The 19395-nt window shown below is 42.9% G+C and overlaps 1 protein-coding gene across 1 annotated transcript in view; it reads left to right on the top strand.

Annotated features, from left to right (window-relative positions):
- The window catches only part of wdr5 (WD repeat domain 5), a 75021-nt gene extending 58219 nt beyond the window's left edge, over positions 1-16802 (top strand). Inside the window, exon 14 of the mRNA XM_060934979.1 lies at positions 16100-16802. Within this exon, the coding sequence (XP_060790962.1) occupies positions 16100-16200 (101 nt within the window). The 3' untranslated portion in view covers positions 16201-16802. The remainder of the gene's footprint in view (positions 1-16099) is intronic.
- Positions 16803-19395: the final 2593 nt, after the last annotated feature.

Genomic DNA, 19395 nt, shown 5'->3' with positions numbered 1-19395 from the left:
TTAAAGCAGATTAATTCTCCTCGGCTTTTGGTTGGCCCAGTGTTGGGCAACGCTCTCATAGTCCATCTCGCTGCCATCCATGCTGATGTGGATCAAATTGTCCAGCGAGTCTTCTCCTAGCTTATTAAAATCGACGGGGCGACGTCGGCAGCCAATGAGATCGATTATAATGAATCGGAAACTTCCGGGATGTCCGACGTTTTCTTTCGATTATTTTTATTGGACGGTTTGAACACGTGATCTTGAGGCCATTGTTAAAAAATGTTCTGTTTCCAGTCCACCGGCCGGGTGAGTGCCGTTTGTGCAGTTGAAATTTTTTTTTTAACGCCGGTTTTTCAACATTTTTTTCAGGTTCGTAAATCTAAAATCGAACTTGACATTTGTGCATTCCCAGGGCTTTCCACTAAGGCTCATACTAGCCAGCCATGACAAATAAGTAGCCGGGAGGGGGGAGTAAACACAAAGTAAACTCCTGTGCATGCAGTTCCCAGGATTAAATGTATTTTCCACAGACCATTTATTTATTCACTTTACTCAAATACAAAGTAAAATGGCAGTAAATCTTCTTTTTCTTGCGTATTGCATCATGAGGCGTTCCTGGCTTGTAAATCTCTTATTTTCGGTGCATGACACATTCACGCAGCTGAGCATGCTATGAATTAACAACGACAACGGTCTGCAGTGGTGGCTACACAATTAAACACAGCAAACATTTCTCCATTTGTGTATGAAAATACACTCCAATGACTCAGTTTGGTTTCATTTACAACCAACGGTGTCTTTTGATGCCAGCACGTAATTGAACGAGAGAAGACTGGTTTACCGGAGACAAAATAAGCGTTCTCTCTGCATCTGCTCCCTCCGACACACTACTGCCTCCGCTGAGTGCGCGCACGCACACCGCATGTCGGGGCCGCGGATGAGTTACACTCCCTTGATCAACGAAGTCGGCGGGGAATTTGTGGTTATTATCGGTACAAACAGCGCGAATCACAACTTAAATGAGTGCGGTTCAGTTTGACATTATTGTCAGTCCGTTAGATAAACATTTAATTTTATTAAAATCGAAAATTAATATTTAGAGCCTGTGGGCTACAAAAATAGTCATTAAAGTAGCCGGCTGGACTTAACTGTGTGTCCGGCAGCCGGCGCTTGTGGAAAGCCCTGCATTCCATGCAGAATATAGAACTGAATCAGCTCTGCGCATGCGCCGTGCGGCACAAAAAAACGGCAGCCACCATGAAGGAAGGAGATCCGGAGTTTTCAAACATTTGCTTAAGTGTGAAATCGCAAAATGGTATTCTAGCGAACAACAAAATAGTAAAGATTCAGAAAAACAAATCATTCAGTGATCATTTTAATAGTGTAATTTCATCCGAACTCGGCCTAACGGTCGATTTAGAACTACAAAAAGTCCGTGTGTCGGACATTTTAAGTACCTTTGTAAAAGTTTTGCAAATGTTGCAGTCAGCATTTAAAATGCTAACAAAGTTTTTGTACAAGTTTCAGTTGATTAAACCGTCATATTTTATTAAATGTGTCTGCTTTTGTTATAAAAAAGTACTGAAAGAAAAAGCAAACACAGCATTGCGATTTCTTATCCATCCATATAGTAAAAAAAAAAAAAATCCCTCCCTCCCGAATGAAAATTTTTTTTTTGCTCACCCGGTGGACAGGAAACGGATTTTTTTTTAAGGATGGCCTGACATAGCCAACAGATTAGTTTGTTTACATCACACCACACGGGCATATTACTTTGACAGAATCAACACGAACATTGGGGGGAAAAAAAAGAGCGCTTGTTTAACACAAATACCAATCAATATGTAAATGGATCTGTTATTTGCTCTCTTATGTATCTAGTTACCTGTAGGTAGGAAATGTAACGTATCGGTATAAATCTAAGCATATCGGATTTTAACTAAAGCAACTAATGCCGCATTTCCACTACCAACGCGGCTGAGTTGGGCTGAGCCGTGCCGTGCTGAGTTGGGCTGAGTTGAGCTGAGTGGGGCTGTTGGAGTTGCATTTCGACTACAACCGCGCTGAACCGTGCTGGCTGGAAGTGGGTGGACACATTGGGTGGAGTTAGCGAAAGTGGGTGGACGTCACGTGAGGTCGTTAGGCGGTGCAAACAGTGACATCAGTGATCTTTTAAGCGGTAGTCTCACGACCCGGATAGTAAACAATAAACATGGAGTCGTTAGTGTTGCTGGTCTTGGTGCTGTGGCTTGTCGTCACCGACAAGGCCAACAGATACTGGCAAGAGCATATAGATGAGGCGAGGCGCATAAGGCTTCGTAATTCGTAATTCTTCTTCCGGGTTTACGGTGTTTACAGATCCCAGCGTGCTCGCGGGGCGTGTGTGGGCATGTGAGGACACTCCTCCTCACCAGTCAGTGCACAGGGGAGTGTCTCCTCACGCCCCTAGCCCCACTCAGCTCGGTTTGGCTCGCTTCAGCCCCACTCCAAAACCGTGCGAGTTTTGGGTGCTAAGCAGGGCTGAAGCGAGCTGAGTCGTGCTGCTCTGAGGTAGTCGAAACGCGAGCCGTGTCGGGCTGAAGTGAGCTGAAAAAGGGTAGTGGAAAAGGGCCATTTGCGTATCGGCAGGCAGAGCAAGCGTAACGGGCCCGATACGCTAAACGCTTTGGGGAAAACCATGGATAAAATAAATCACAACTCCACCTGACCTTTGAATAGTTTTAGACCAAACTTCGGAGCATCTTTAGTGCTTTTAAGAACGGCGTTTTCTTTCATCATTTGTAATTCTTCCTCACTTACGGTGACGAAGCGATCGGACGCCATTTTGTCGAGTCGCTCGAGGTGATTATCCGAGAAATTGTGACCATTTCTCAGAGCGCGAGATTTCCTATAATGTTTATACTAAACATACAGTATGTTACGGGTCAGAATTGTAAGTCAGGTGGAGTTTTTCAACCTAGGTTAGAATTTTTAACCCGGTTCATAATTTACTATTGTATTAAGGAGATTTAGTATGTCTCAGGTTAGGATTTGGGAAGACTTTATTTTAGAATGAACCATAAGGTACCAGACCGCAGCAGCTGGAGGCTTGCCGTCGAGGCAGGCATTTAAATGAGCGAGCAGAGGAGAGAGGGGTAGTGGGATGAGAGGAGAGGGCACAGACGGCAGAGGGCAGCATCAGCACCCACAAAGCCAGGCACGGACTATATCTGCAGCAACCGCAACAGAGTCTGCCGTTCCAGGATGGGACTGTACAGCCACAGCAGGCCCTGCAACCCAACTGCAGACTAATCCTTGGCACTCACTCCGTTGTCTTCCGAGACAGACAGATGCCGCCAACAACAACCACCTTGGGGTTAGGATTTGGGAAGACTGTATTTTAAACTACTTGATGACATCATAAGACTGGGCTCATTAATACATATATATTAGTGCTGTCAAGAGATTAAAAAAAATTGAGATTAATTAATTATGATCTGTAATGTAATTAATTGATCTAATTAATCTCTTTTTTAATCTCACCTAAAAATTACTGAGAAAAGCCCTCAACTTGAGGTATTTTCATTTCAATTCGTTACATTATTGTGGCAGATCAAAAGATTGATATATAACAAAAAAGTGGCTTTATAAAGTCATTTATTGTTTTTAACGGACTTGAACAGATGCAGTCGTAGCCATTTACATTCCGCTGTATTTGAGACTAGTCTCAAGTGCTGCCTGCAACCTTTAGTTTCGACCACCAGGGAGGGAATATTGCTGTTCTTTTGTCAATCTCCAAATAATTAGAAGATAAAAATAAAATAAAAGGCCCATCAGGCCCATATAAAGTGCTGTAAGTTAACATATCAAAAACAGTAAGAACACTTTTCTGAGCAATACAAGTATTGAACACTGAGGCTACATCCACATGACAACGGCAACGAGATTTTTAAAAAAAAAATATCGCGTCCACATGGGCAACGGATCAGTAAAATATCAGGTCCATATGGCAACGTAATGCTTGCTGAAAACGATGCAATACACATGCCACACCTCTAGGTGCGCTGTAAGACGGTCCCATCGGAGACACCAGAACAATAGAAGTAGTAAGGATGCATGCGCATAAACTTATGCGCGAGATTTCATATTAGCCACAAAGTCAGGAAAATCTGTTCGTAAAATTACGTTATAATGACCAAATACAATGAAAAGTATTTTTCCAGTCTCACCTGTGAAAGGTAATCCCATGTGATCTCGTTTGGACGGCAAACCTGTTGGTACAGTTAAACGCAGCACATGAATGAGGCATCTTTATTCTCCGCTTTGCCACATCCAATATGGCGGCGAGGATGACGTATGATTCTACGTGGAAGGTGGCGTTTTTAATGGTCCGGAATAAATTGAATGCTACACGTTGATGGATTAATTTGTTCTTCTACGCCCTTTTTGAGGAATGTATTGTAGGACTTAAACCAACATCTGAAGAGGTGAGATCGCTCCTTTTTTTCCCCCTATTTTTGCTGGCGGGATTGACTCTGCCCTATGGGCTATTCTCTCTCTCTCTCTCACTTTGCACCATTACACAATAAATATTCACAGTGAAAATATTTTGTAAGCGCGTTTCATGAACCAAGTTATAGGATTTGTTGACAACTCGCATCGAGTTCGTTACACTTCTATCCGGCGTGAAGCACATGTGGTTGTGACGTCATCGTAAACAAATCTGTTCTACTCATCCAGACGACTTCGCAACGGGGCCGTTGCCAGATTTTTCCACTCTGGAACCCGTTCTCAAAAGATTTCGTTTTGGGGCACCCAAAACGCCGGTGCCGTGTGGACGCCAGGCCGAAACGATAAACAATTTTATCAGATTCACCTGAATCCGTTGCTGTGTGGACAGGGCCTGAACTTGTTGCTTTTCCTTTTGCATTCAACAGCAAAGTGCCTGGTTTCTGTTTTCATGACGGTCAGCGCAAATGAGTTGAGGTTCCACTCACCATCAATAAAGTGTCCGGTCATCCCCAAATAGCTGTGGTTGCCAGCTGAGGTCCAGTGCTCTCCAGTTATAGCAATGCAGTTGGGTGAATCCTCCACCAAAATCTCAAGTTTGTTATTCTTTTTGCCGTCGTACATCTTGCTGATTTTAGTCCTGCACGGTGGCTTGTATGATGGGTCATTGGACGCGGTTCGTGACACCTCTGTTAACCCGTCGTCTTCCACTATGTTTATCGGCCTGCAGTTCATCGCTATCCACTTGGCAAGAACATTCGCCAGCCTGTCGGTCGCAGACTTGCTCATACGCGGGGTGTTCTCGAGTGTAGTTTGGCGAAGAGCTTTGCTATGGCTCGCTAAATTGCTAACGTCTTCGCTGCTAACGTTAGCTGTGGCTGCACTCGTGACTGGGTGCTTTGCGTTGATGTGGTATGCTAAACTTGAGCTGCTTCGGTGGTAAGCAAATTCCTTCTTACAAAGAAGGCATATCAGTCTACCTTTATTGATGGTGCCGTTGGGGCGTTTTTGAAATGTAAATTTCCCGTTCATTAGACCGACAACTGTCAGGTGGGGTTTACATTAGACCGTATCAGCGGATCATCAGATTAACGTTTTTAAAACGATTCGCGTGCACACAGCAACGCCAATACACGATTCGCGAGCACACAGCAACACCAATACACGGATACGCTCGGCTCCGCAGGCATCCTGCGCTCCAAATCACTCCGCCCTGAACAGCGAGTGCCCTCTGGAGGGTGCGCACTCCGGTCCTGCGCAGCTCACACAGCGCGCGAGTGAAGTGAACAAGCTGTGATTCGGGACTGAGCCGCTGTGTGTGTGATCCCAGCGCATATCACTTACCACTTGCAAGTGGAAGGATGGCAAGCCTAAAGACAATCATAACTACACAATGGGCAGTATTTGCATCAGTATTTGCAGTGTTTTCATACTTTTATACTCTTTAATGAAAGGTGATACAAGGCGGAAGTCCGCGCCGTTTTTCAGCAGTCGCGTCACATGACCAACGCCAGCGAATCAGGAAGGTGGATGTCACAGTGACGTTGTCCAATGACGACGCCAGCTAGAGCTCAGCACAGCGTATCCGCGTATTCTCAATGTTTACACAGCACCGGACCAGACACGATCTGGATTGAATACGTGGACCCTGGTGGATTCCCGTTTCCCGGCGTTTCCAGGCGTTTTAATGTAAACGGACAGTGCATCCGCGAAGAAAACGAGACAGATACGGTCTAATGTAAACTTGGCCTCACATGCTCCTCCATTTTCACGTCTCTTCACCCTGTCCTCCCCAAGTTCAATGGGAGCCTATCAGTTTATGCTAAACAAGCCCAAACACAATGACGGCCAATCAATGTCCACTTAAGGTGTGACTGACCATTGTTTTCCACCCCCGATAACTCAAGCACACGAAGCCCATCACATAAAAACGGATTTTATAAAAAGGCAACTCGCATACAGAAACAGTAAAGTTGGAGATTAAAAATTAGATTAACGCAATTAAAAAACGTAACGCGCTAAATATGACTGCAATTAATTAATCGCAATTAACGCGATAATTTGACACCCCTAATATATATTAGGGCTGTCAAACGATTACAATTTTTAATCGCGATTAATCTCAAATTATGTAGTTAATCGCGATTAATCGCAAAAAAATCTTTAAAGATCTGTTTAAATTGTACTCAAATACATTTCTACATCAGAGCAAACATTTGAATATATGCTCTGATGCTCCATGTCAATTATAAGGCTCATCTTCTCTATGATAGACAATATATCGGCCTAATGCACAAATATTTGGCATTCGGGTTTTGATATTAGATCTAGGCATGCAGCATATTCTTTCCCATGTAGCCGATCAGACATCTGTTGGGCATACTGTAGGCTATGTGCAAAATACAATTTGGAGAAATAAGACTATTTTTTTTCTCAACTGTAATGGCTGCAAGCTACACTTCGAAGAGCAAAGAGGAAGTAGTTTGACTCCTGCAAGTTCATTCAAGTGAAGCAGTAGGCTATTTGGAAATCGCTAGGCTACCTACAATCTACAGGTGGAGAAAAGGGAATGTGCGCATTCCCGATCGTAGCCCACCAGATATCAACACATTTCACCCGGTAAAGTGAAAGTAAACGGAACTCGCACCGCATCGCATATGCAGACTACAATTTAACTGACCATGTTGCGGGTTTATTTGACAAGTTGTAGAGCTACGTTTTACCACAAAGTTAATGTTATAATTAGCTTTATTTTGCATGCTAGTCACCCGCGAAAATCTGCATTGTTCCTTACCAAGATGAGCCCAATTCACTGTACCCTCCAATAACGCCGTCATTTTTTAAAATCGCGATCAAATTAAATTGCGTTAACGCACTAATAACGCGTTAACTTTGACAGCCCTTATATATTAGTGCTGTCAAAAATGTCGTGTTATTAACGCGTTAACTTGACTTAATTTTAACGGCGATAATTTTTTTATCGTGAGATTAACGCTCTGTGGCATGATGTAGGTTTTTCATAAGCTTTTGAAACTGCCAGGAACTTGGAACAGCGACTTTGCTTAGAAAAACGATAGCAGCTAGACTGTAATGCCACGCCCCGCACAGCCAGAGTCCTCTGCCCTCCCCACCAAAGAACCAGCGCGGGCAGGGCGCGCTAGTAGAGATGGGATTTATGGCTCTTTGATGGGATCCGCATCTTTGTGATCCGTTCTTTGAAAAGAGCCGTTCAAAAGACTGGCTCATTTGGCTCTTTTTAAAATATTTATTCAGTTTTAAGAAGACAGCGTCTAAAGAAGCCAGATCCCTCTGAACTGTAAACTCAATGCTATCCCAGAAATCCTTCCTGTAATATGCAAATTTGGCCGCCTCTGATTGGACAGCGCGACGCATCAACAGGCAGAAAGTGTAAAAGTACAAAATGTGTTAAGTGAGCTGAAACAGTAAAGATCAGATTCAATGCAATATTTATCAACGAACAACGGAGATTAAAAAAAAAAAGATGGATAATTCAACAGTAGATCATTTCACTCATGGTTCTCTTGCTAGCCCCGCGCCGGTGCTCGGCTTAGGTTTCACTTTGCAGTGGCTGTGTGAAGACGTGTTATGCTTTGCAATAAAAAAAAAACATTGGTACAAAGCAAGCCCATGCAGTTTTTTATGCTGATAAGAGAATTACAATGTTTTTTTATGTGACAAAAATGTGCGATTAAATTGCGATTAATCGCGAGTTAACTATGACTGTCACGACATTAATCGCGATTAAATATTTTAATCGCTGGACAGCACTAATTTTTATATATATATATATATATATACACTGTCATTCCTTCCATCGCAGTCGTCATTGATGTAGTGGTTAAGGTGTTGGGTTAAGAATCGGAAGGTAGAGGATGGAAAAAAGATATTTTTAAAAAAATGCTAATTAGGTAGACAGACAAGAGGAAATGGATGGAAGAAAGCGAGACAAAGTGAATCTTGGATAATTCAAAATTTTACTGAGGTTGGAAATTATGAACTAGGTTGAAAAAAAAAAAAAACCGCACAACACCTAGCTTAATTTTTTAACCCGTAAGATGTATAATATGCACTGCCTAAAAGTGGAGTTCCCGGCAAATTAAAATAAGCGCTGGATAAAACCCCATCTATCTAACGGAAGTCGAAAGTCCTTCCCGTGCCATATCTCAGTTTCAGATCTCAGTTTCTGTAGCTCTCGGCTTCTCACCCATTACATAGCGAGGGTTACAGTGGGGGGCGGGTCCTCTGATAACCACAAGAGTTCGATTCCTCACTCGCATCTCTATCGCAGCGTGTCTTGCCAGATGGCAGTAGGTGCCATTTTTATGATGGCCCTTGGTATGACCCAACTGTGAGTAGAACTCATGATCTCCTGATCGAGAGGCAGACACGCTAACCATTAGGCCACCTCGCGGTTCTATCTTATGAAAATAAAGATGCAAATTTCGTTGTCTGGTGCTCAGGTGTTTGAGACGTTACCTTGCTCTTATGATCGGGTTCCCTGCGGTGGTACACAGACGAACGTCGTATAGTCGCAAAAGCAATCAGAAATCAGATCGATGCATTTCTACGGTATATTCTCTTAAGTATGGAGTGCTGCTAATATTAGTGTTTGATTTCGTGTTACTTGGTGGTTGATATTGCTGTAAGGTGGTTATGTTCTTATATAGCACCGTGGTTGCTGTGTTTAGGATTGACAAGACAACGCTCCTTGATCAAATGTTTTCGGATGGCGACATGCCCAGTGATTTTTTTTTTTAAAATTTATTTATTTTACTTATTTTTTGCAAACCGGCTGTTGAGGTTATGGTTTGCATCTTATTGAGCGGCTTCTTTTAGTTTGTAGCTTGTTGCCAAGCTTACATAGCTAGCTTGTTAGCTTCGAGGTTAGTAGGCGTGTTCCAGCTGTACTATTCCAGCAGCCAGGCTATACTATCCCCGCCCCTTTCTCCATTTATGGACTATATGGGAGTCAGGCGGTTAGGATGTCGGGAGGTGGTTGCTGTTGTATCTTAGGTTTTTCATAAAATCGGTGAAATTTAGTTCCGTTTGAAATTTGCTCATTGTGATGTTTATTTCTGTAATATCTCACAAAATATCCGGCCGTTCTGTTCTCTGGCTGGGAAGTTATTTAATTTGAAGGGATTAAAGCAAATAATGCGTGTGAAATCGCTCGCTTCGCACAGACAGAGGCAGTCCGTGTGTGTGTGTGTGTGTGCGCGCGCAGGTTTACCTTTGAGCACACACTGACAGTTCCATCATTCTGTCGCTAAACGAACAGCTGATCACACCAAGGTGCTCGCTGAGCGCCGATATTTATTAGTTTGGTCCTGCGTTTTCTTTCCTTCGTATATAACAACGTCTTTTCTTCTCGCTTTCTTTCCGTTACTGTAGTCGGTTTTTCATGTTTTATTTGCGCACTCACACTCACGTCCTCCATTTTTCTCTCCTGTTTCCTGCTCTCCTGTTTTGTATCCCACAATGCCTTGCATGAACGGGGAAAGCCCACCACTATGTGATGCATGACGTAGTGTCTTGTATTGGGTCATGGTGAAGCAGGAAAAAATAGCGGAGAATTTAGGGCCACATGGCCTGAAATTCATTAATTGTTCTGTTTAAAAAAAAAAAAACGCAAAAAATTTGGAAGTCTGTGATTTGGAATTCAGTAGGTTTCAGTCCACTAAACAAAAAAAATAAGGTGTCGGGGGGGGGGGATTGTTTTTATGACCTACACTACCGTTCAAAAGTTTGGGGTCACTTTGAAATGTCCTTATTTTTGAAAGAAAAGCACTGTTCTTTTCAATGAAGATCACTTTAAACTAATCAGAAATCCACTCTATACATTGCTAATGTGGTAAATGACTATTCTAGCTGCAAATGTCTGGTTTTTGGTGCAATATCTCCATAGGTGTATAGAGGCCCATTTCCAGCAACTCTCACTCCAGTGTTCTAATGGTACAATGTGTTTGCTCATTGCCTCAGAAGGCTAATGGATGATTAGAAAACCCTTGTACAATCATGTTAGCACAGCTGAAAACAGTTTAGCTCTTTAGAGAAGCTATAAAACTGACCTTCCTTTGAGCAGATTGAGGCCCTGTCCACACGGCAACGGATTCAGGTGACTCCGATACAATTGCTTATCGTTTAGGCCTGGCGTCCACACGGCACCGGCGTTTTGGGTGCCCAAAATGCAATCTTTTTGAGAACGGGTTCCAGAGTGGAAAGATCTGGCAACGTTGCCGTTGCGAAGTCGTCTGGATGAGTAGAACGGATTTGTTTACGATGACATCACAACCACATGACTGTGAGTGCTTCATGCCGGGTAGAAGTGTAACGAACTCGATGCGAGTTGTCAACAAATCCTATAACTTGGTTCATGAAACGCGCTTACAAAATATTTTCACTGTGAATATTTATTGTGCAATGGTGCAAAGTGAGAGAGAGAGAGAGAGAGAGAGAATAGCCCTTAGGGCAGAGTCAATCCTGCCAGCAAAAATAGGGAAAAAAAGGAGCGATCTCACCTCTTCAGATGTTGGTTTAAGTCCTACAATGCATTCCTCAAAAAGGGCGTAGAAGAACAAATTAATCCATCAACGTGTAGCATTCAATTTATTCCGGACCATTAAAGACGCCGCCTTCCGCGTAGAATCATACGTCATCCTCGCCGCCATATTGGATGTGGCAAAGCGGAGAATAAAGATTAGCTGTGTTTAACTGTACCAACAGGTTTGCCGTCCAAACGAGATCACATGGGATTACCTTTCACAGGTGAGACTGGAAAAATACTTTTCATTGTATTTGGTCATTATAACGTAATTTTACGAACAGATTTTTCTGACTTTGTGGCTAATATGAAGTCTCGCGCATAATAGTTTATGCACATGTGTCCTTACTTCTTCTATTGTTCTGGTGTCTCCGAAGGGACCGTCTTACAGCGCCCCTAGAGGTGTGGCATGTTATTGCATCGTTTTCAGCAAGCGTTGCGTTGCCATATGGACCTGATATTTTACTGATCGTTGCCCATTTGGACGCAATATATTTTTAAATAACATCTCGTTGCCGTTGTCGTGTGGATGTAGCCTGAGTTTCTGGAGCATCACATTTGTGGGGTCGATTAAATGCTCAAAATGGCCAGAAAAATGTCTTGACTATATTTTCTATTCATTTTACAACTTATGGTGGGAAATAAAAGTGTGACTTTTCATGGAAAACACAAAATTGTCTGGGTGACCCCAAACTTTTCAACGGTAGTGTATGCTTAAAATCTGAAAGGCAGTCTAGCTTTAAACACGTTTGCGTGAGAGGTTGCAGGGCTGTGAAAAATCTGCTGAATTTGGCTGCCAAAAATATCATTTTAGTAAATCATCTAATTTTGCAATAAAAATTGGGGGGGTAGGTTTCTTTTGCGACAATGACAGACCGGTTTACGGCATTTGCGCCATGCTTACAAACCACGGCACGAATCTCGTGCTCTTTAAACACGCTTTTGATATCAATGGTTTTGAAAAGGAGAATTTCACGGTATGTCCGTGTCACGGAGGGACATCGTTCAGAGGGAGGACGGTGAGACCGACGATGTCAAAAACATTTGCCAAGGAAAACGGCATCAAAAATCCATGGAATTGGCGATGGCTGGAGTTTAAAGTCGGTAGTGAATGAGCACATACGGAAGATAAAAGAACCGGGGAAAGCTTACCGCATCTTGTGCCATCAGGATGTGAAGTACGGTTCTGGTGGAAGAGCGCGTTTGGTTGACCATGTTAAAGGAAAAAAACGTGAAATTGAAGCTGTTGAACTATAGATTACCAGGTAGACCATCTTGTTCACATTTATACAGTTGTGTTCAAAATAATAGCAGTGTGTTTAAAAACGTGAGTAAAGCTCAAAATCCTTATAATAGTTTTTATTTCCATGCATTGGGAACACTGCACATTATATTCTACATCAAAACATGAAGAAAAATGTATGAATATTTTAATTACTTTACAGAAAATGAAGAAAAATGAACATTGGGCTGTTCAAAAAAATAGCAGTGTCTGCATTTTTCATTACAAACTCCAAATATTTACTGTATAAACTGAAAAAATCTTAAGGATTTAGTATGCCTGTGAATCACTAAACTAATATTTAGTTGTATAACCACGGTTTCTGAGAACTTCTGGCACCTGTGAACAGGTATTCCAGCCCGGGATGATTTGACAACATTCTACAATTCCTCTGCATTTCTTGGTTTTGCCTCAGAAACAGCATTTTTGATGTCACCCCACAAGTTTTCTATCGGATTAAGGTCCGGGGATTGGGCTGGCCACTCCATAACTTTCATTTTGTTGGTCTTGAACCCTGATGCTGCTCGCTTACTGGTGTGTTTGGGGTCGTTGTCTTGTTGAAACACCCATTTCAAGGGCATTTCCTCTTCAGCCTAAGGCAACATGACCTCTTCAAGTATTCTGATATATGCAAACTGATCCATGATCCCTGGTATGCGATAAACAGGCCCGACACCACAGTAAGAGAAACATCCCCATATCATGATGCTTGCACCACCATGCTTCACTGTCTTCAGAGTGTACTGTGGCTTGAATTCAGTGTTTGGGGGTCGTCTGAAAAACTGTCTGCGGCTCTTGGACCCAAAAAGAACAATTTTACTTTCGTCAGTCAACAAAATGTTTTTCCATTTCTCTTTAGGCCAGTCGATGTGTTCTTTGGCAAATTGTATCCTCTTAAGCACGTCTTTTTTTTTTAACAGTGGAACTTTGCGGGAGCTTCTTGCCGATAGATTAGCTTCACACAGGCGTCTTCTAATTGTCACAGTACTCACAGGTAACTTCAGACCGTCTTTGATCGCCCTGGAGCTGATCATTGGCTGAGTCTTTGCCGTTCTGGCTATTCTTCGATCCATTCGAATGGTAGTCTTCTGTTTTCTTCCACATCTCTCTGGCTTTGCTGTCCATTTTAAAGCACTGGAGATCATTTTAGCCGAGCAGCCCATCATTTTCTGCACTTCTTTACAGTATACGTTTTACCTCTCCAATCAACGTTTTAATCAAAGCACGCTGTTCTTCTGAACAATGTCTGGAACGACCCATGTTTCTCAGGTTTTCAGAGAGAAATGGATGTACAACATGTGCTGGCTTCATCCTTAAATTAGGGCCACCTGACTGACATCTGTTTTTTCACAGAATGAATGATCTCACTAATTAAACTCCACACTGCTATTATTTTGAACACGCCCCTTTCACTTAATTATTCGATTACACAGACTCAGGAGCATGCATATCATGAATGTTGGGTCTGTTGGTTTTCTATGACTCTACTACACCTACTGGTAAATTATTTGCCATGTCGTAATATAATTTCCACCAAAAACAGTGATTGATCTGGTTAGTCGTGTTGGACTGCTATTATTTTGAACACAAGTGTATATTCAATTTATAATAATAATTAACAGTTCAAATTAAATGGCATGGTTGAGAAAATATTTGCTTTCAGGAGATGCTTCAAATCTATCAATATACACAAAATCTGTTCAGCTTCTGGGGCCCTGCAGGCCCCAGGCCCCCAGCTCCTGGGGGACTGCTCCCTCCAGACCCCCTGCTCAAATTGTTTCCTCGGATTTTGTCATTTCTATTTCACAGCCTTGTGGTTGTTATGGTGTGACGAGGTCATTGATGCGTCATTCCGTAGGGTTGCTAGACCGTTTCAGCTAGGTTCTAGTATGGTTAGAATGAGTTATGAATCGTCATCCAGGCGAGTCCCTTTGAATGAGCGGTTACTATAGAAATGATAATGTATTCGAAGAAGCGCATTCATATTAACCTGCGACGCGCTTTACTGTTGATCCGGATGTCCGAGCTACTTTTATGGACGTTTAACACGTTCTAGCTAGTCTGGTTAACACCAGACCATATCACAAGTGAAATATGGTCTGGAATCCGCCTATTGAATTTCTCGTAGGGGAGGTGTGGTTTACGATTGTCAACGGCCGTTTATTGGACGTTGCGAATGTCTGTCATTTGGCGTATACGTAGCCCATGGCCAATCATGGCAGTTGTACCCGGTGACGTAGTTAGAGCGACGAAGAAGAGAAGGAAAGAGAAAGAGAAGGCAAAACAAAAATAGGAAAACAATGGCACCGAACGATTACTGCCGTTTGTGCAAGACAAATATGAGAGAAGTTTGGTTCGTATCGCTCGCCGCCATGTTAAACGTGATCCGTAAACAGTCCCAAATAAACTACAAGCTTCCGTTTGTCGAGTAGTACGCGTCACCGTCTTTCCACCCCTCCCCACTCTCTGATTGGCTCCCTAACTCAGGCGAGCCTTTAGACCAGACCTGGGCATTTTACGGCCCGCGGGCCGCATCCGGCCCTTTGGTTCATTCTGACCGTCCCGCGTAAGGTTAATTAGAAATTACAAAATAAACGTATTTTCTAATTTTACCTCATGTATGGACCGATTGCTTTTATTTTGAAGTTGTGTTCAACAAAAACGCAACGCGCGCGACATGAACATGACATGAAATCCCACGAAACCTAATCCCGCGATAACTACTTCCGTAATTTGTCCAGACCAACCACAAACTTGTACGTCATCCTTCAAACGGTCCAGCCAATCACATAGTGCGACGTCATCAGCAGGCGCCGGAGCCCGAGCCGATCTGTAGATCTGATTCCTACACCGAGTCGACGTTGTTGGGAGCAGATCACAAGAAGACTTTAGCCCCCAAAATGTCCGCAAAAAGAAGAAAGGTAGATGCCGAATGCAGGGCTTTCAACAAAACATGGACTGCTAAGTATTTATTTACTGAAGTCAGAGATAAAGCCGTGTGTTTAGTTTGCGGACAGCAGATCGCCGTGTTCAAAGACTACAATCTGAGTCGGCATTACCAGACGAAGCACGCTGAGAAATACCGAAACTTGACTGATGCTGAAATAGCGCGGACATCGGAAGCTTTGCCGGCTAAGCTAGAAAAGCAGCAAGGCTTTTTTACCAAGCGTCACACATCCAGAGATGCAGCAACCAAGACCAGCTTTGTGCTTTCCCACAAAATCGCTAAAAACAGTAAGCCATTCTCGGAGGGGGAATTTGTGAAAGAGTGCTTGGTGGACTTGGTGCTTGATATTTGGAGTAGAAAGACAATATTGTGATGTCTTTATTGTGTTTTGGGGTAAATGTGACTGGTGGGGGAAAAAAAAGGTACAAATGTTCACATTTTGTTAACCATTGTTTTGGGAAATTTGATTGAATAAATGACATTTTTTCTAAGGCAACCTCATATTTTTTTTTTATACTCTTACCAGTCTTAGCAGCTTGTAAAAACAATGTTATTTATTGCTTTATATAAAGAAATACAATTAATATTATGCAGAATTTAGTTCAGCCTTTTGGTCCGGCCCTCCACAAAATTTTCTGTTTCTCATGTGGCCCCATGGAAAAAATAATTGCCCACCTCTGCTTTAGACCATAGTTTCCATGCTGTCTTTTCAGATCGGAACGATTGTGCAAAGCAGCATGGGATTTCCCAGGCTACGTTCTAGCCAATCAGATTTGAGAATTCAACAGCACTGTGATTTTTACAACTCCAGTAACTGTTGTTGTTTCTCCGTTTCCAGATGTAGTGATCTCCACCGCCTGCCATCCAACAGAGAACATCATCGCATCAGCAGCACTAGAGAACGACAAGACCATCAAGCTGTGGAAGAGCGACTGCTAAGCTAGAACACACGCAGGCTTTATTTTTTGTTATTGTTGCTTTTTTTTAATTTTGTATTTTTCATTTTTTGGGGGAAGAAGGACATTTATTACGAGGAACACGAGGCCAGGCCGTTCATTCCAATGATCGGTTGGTCTTTGCGGGAAGCGCGGTGTACGCCGTGTCCAGAGCAGCCAGCGCAGAGACTTGCGTTTTAAAACAAAAACAAACCACACCACTTCTTTAACCATCTCTGCACTCAAACAAACAAACAAACAATCTCTCCATTCTTTCTTTCTTTGTGTATATCTCTGCTTTACCTAAACATGAGCTGTTCCCTTCTTTGATCAGTTTAAACCTTCAGCGCTGATAACGTGTATATTTTGGTCTTGTAGATCTAGGCAGCTTCGAGTCCTCTTCTAGCTAACAGGCTTTCTAACAACTTCTGCTTTGTAGAAAGTGTTGATTTTGTACATTAACTCGAGCCAAAAGTGTACCATTCAGTTGAAAATTCACCATTTCTCAGACATGAAATGTTCTGGTCTGGTTGTTGTCTGTGTGCCTGATTAAGGTGAAATTGATTAAACTGATTACACCACAGTGCAAGATGGGATAAAGAGGAACAGTGTTTTGCGATCACTCATTTCTCTTTAAAGGAAAATTTCACCCTGGATGACTTGTGTACTGTACGAATCTTTATATAAGGATTTATTTGGTCATGAAATTGAGTTTTCTTCCTTTATTGTTGGCTTTAAAAAAAAAAAAAGTTTGCCAGCAGTTAAAGTGCCATTCCACCATTGGATGTATTTTTTTGGCAATAAATACAATATATTTTACTAGACAGAGAAATCTTTTAGCTTCAAAATGATATATCAAACATAATTTTTTGACAACGACAAGTATATTAATTTTGCGACCAAAGTCACCTACCCTTTTAATTTCCGCGCGGTAGTGAAACGTGAGGTCATCGGCAGGTTCCCCTTCTTGTGTGACGTGGCACAGATCATCAGGAATGGCGGATAGAACGCGATTTCCACTTGTCGATTGCTGTGCCGATATTCACCATCGACCGTCTCCTTTGGGCATCACTTGCTATTTTCCTTCGCTTCTTTTCCGAAGCTGACAATCGCGTTCTATCCGCCATTGCTGATAATCTGTGCCACGTCACACGTGACGTGGTACACAAGAAGGGGAACCTGCCGATGACATCACGCGCGGAAATTAAAAGGGTAGGTGACTTTGGTCGCAAAATTAATATACTTGTCGTTGTCAAAAAATTATGTTTGATATATCATTTTGAGGCGGCACGGTGGTGTAGTGGTTAGCGCTATCGCCTCACAGCAAGAAGGTTCTGGGTTCGAGCCCCGTGGCCGGCGAGGGCCTTTCTGTGCGGAGTTTGCATGTTCTCCCCGTGTCCGCGTGGGTTTCCTCCGGGTGCTCCGGTTTCCCCCACAGTCCAAAGACATGCAGGTTAGGTTAACTGGTGACTCTAAATTGACCGTAGGTGTGAATGTGAGTGTGAATGGTTGTCTGTGTCTATGTGTCAGCCCTGTGATGACCTGCCGACTTGTCCAGGGTGTACCCCGCCTTTCGCCCGTAGTCAGCTGGGATAGGCTCCAGCTCGCCTGCGATCCTGTAGAACAGGATAAAGCGGCTAGAGATGATGAGATGAGATATCATTTTGAAGCTAAAAGATTTCTCTGTCTAGTCATGTTGTCATAAAATATCTCATCTCATCTCATTATCTCTAGCCGCTTTATCCTTCTACAGGATCGCAGGCAAGCTGGAGCCTATCCCAGCTGACTACGGGCGAAAGGCGGGGTACACCCTGGACAAGTCGCCAGGTCATCACAGGGCTGACACATAGACACAGACAACCATTCACACTCGCATTCACACCTACGGTCAATTTAGAGTCACCAGTTAACCTAACCTGCATGTCTTTGGACTGTGGGGGAAACCGGAGCACCCGGAGGAAACCCACGCGGACACGGGGAGAACATGCAAACTCCGCACAGAAAGGCCCTCGCCGGCCACGGGGCTCGAACCCAGGACCTTCTTGCTGTGAGGCGACAGCGCTAACCACTACACCACCGTGCCGCCCGTCATAAAATATATTGTATTTTATGCCAAAAAATACATCCAATGGTGGAATGGCACTTTAACCTCCTGATTGATTGATTAATATCGACCTAATGAGAGCGATGCTGCAGCCGCCCTTTATTCCTTCTCATGATTACCGTGTTTGAGGGTGAACTTTTTCCTTTAATTTTCTACAGAAAAGTGTTGTCCGACTTCCTGATGCTTCATGTTCATGTACGTTCGTACACTTTTGATATGATCTATGCTGTGAATATCCAGTGTTGTTCTGTAGACACATACACACTTTGAATAGGAGTTTGATATGCAGCGCAAAACGGTTTTGCCTGCGCAGAGTTTTTTTGTATTTGTCGTGTCACAAGCCAAAAAGAAAAACATTCAGATTTCTGTGACAGTGTTGTGGTTTTATTTCAAACTATAACCGCCACCCTGATTTCTGTAGCACTGCTTTCTGGAATGACGTAATGGCCTTGATAAGATAATGACCATCTTGTATTGGGAATAAGAACTGAAGTTCTGGAGTCACAAGTTAGGTCGTTTCACTTGCTGTAAGAATTTTCGTTTCAGGTGTCATCAGCCGTCGTGTGCAAGAGTCGCTTTATGTATCAGTAGTTACAGCTGTGCAGGGGAAGGAAGGAAAAAAAAAATAGTGACCAAGTACCAAGGTGGGCTTTAACACTGCCTCAGGTTTGTATAACCTTCATTCAGCTTCTCGGTTTAACCAGCTCTTTCGTTGTGGTCTTACTCTCTGTACAGTAGTGGTGGTGATAAAGGATGAGTGTTGTATTTTCCTGCAAAGTGAAGGTTGGTGTTAACCCAACCCCTCTCTCTCTCTCTCTCTCTCTCTCTCTCGACATTCAGTGTGATCCCAAGGGCTGCATGAGAAACTGGACTTGACCTGTGACTCAATTTTTTTTTTTCCCCTCCTTCTTTTTGTTATATCTGTACCAGCGTAGGCTCATTATGCAGATGCCATCATTAGTCTTAATGAAGTCTAATATTATCAGCTGATCACGATGTCAGTCCTCAGCTGCTTGGTCATTATGATGCATGTAATGAGTATAAACTGGTATAAATGAGTTTCTAATAAAACAAGGCTCAATTTTTGGCTGTGGA

The sequence above is a fragment of the Neoarius graeffei genome, chromosome 12, assembly GCF_027579695.1.
Source record: "Neoarius graeffei isolate fNeoGra1 chromosome 12, fNeoGra1.pri, whole genome shotgun sequence".
NCBI classification, from domain to species: Eukaryota; Metazoa; Chordata; class Actinopteri; order Siluriformes; family Ariidae; genus Neoarius; species Neoarius graeffei.
This window is presented reverse-complemented; position numbering and strand designations above follow the sequence as displayed.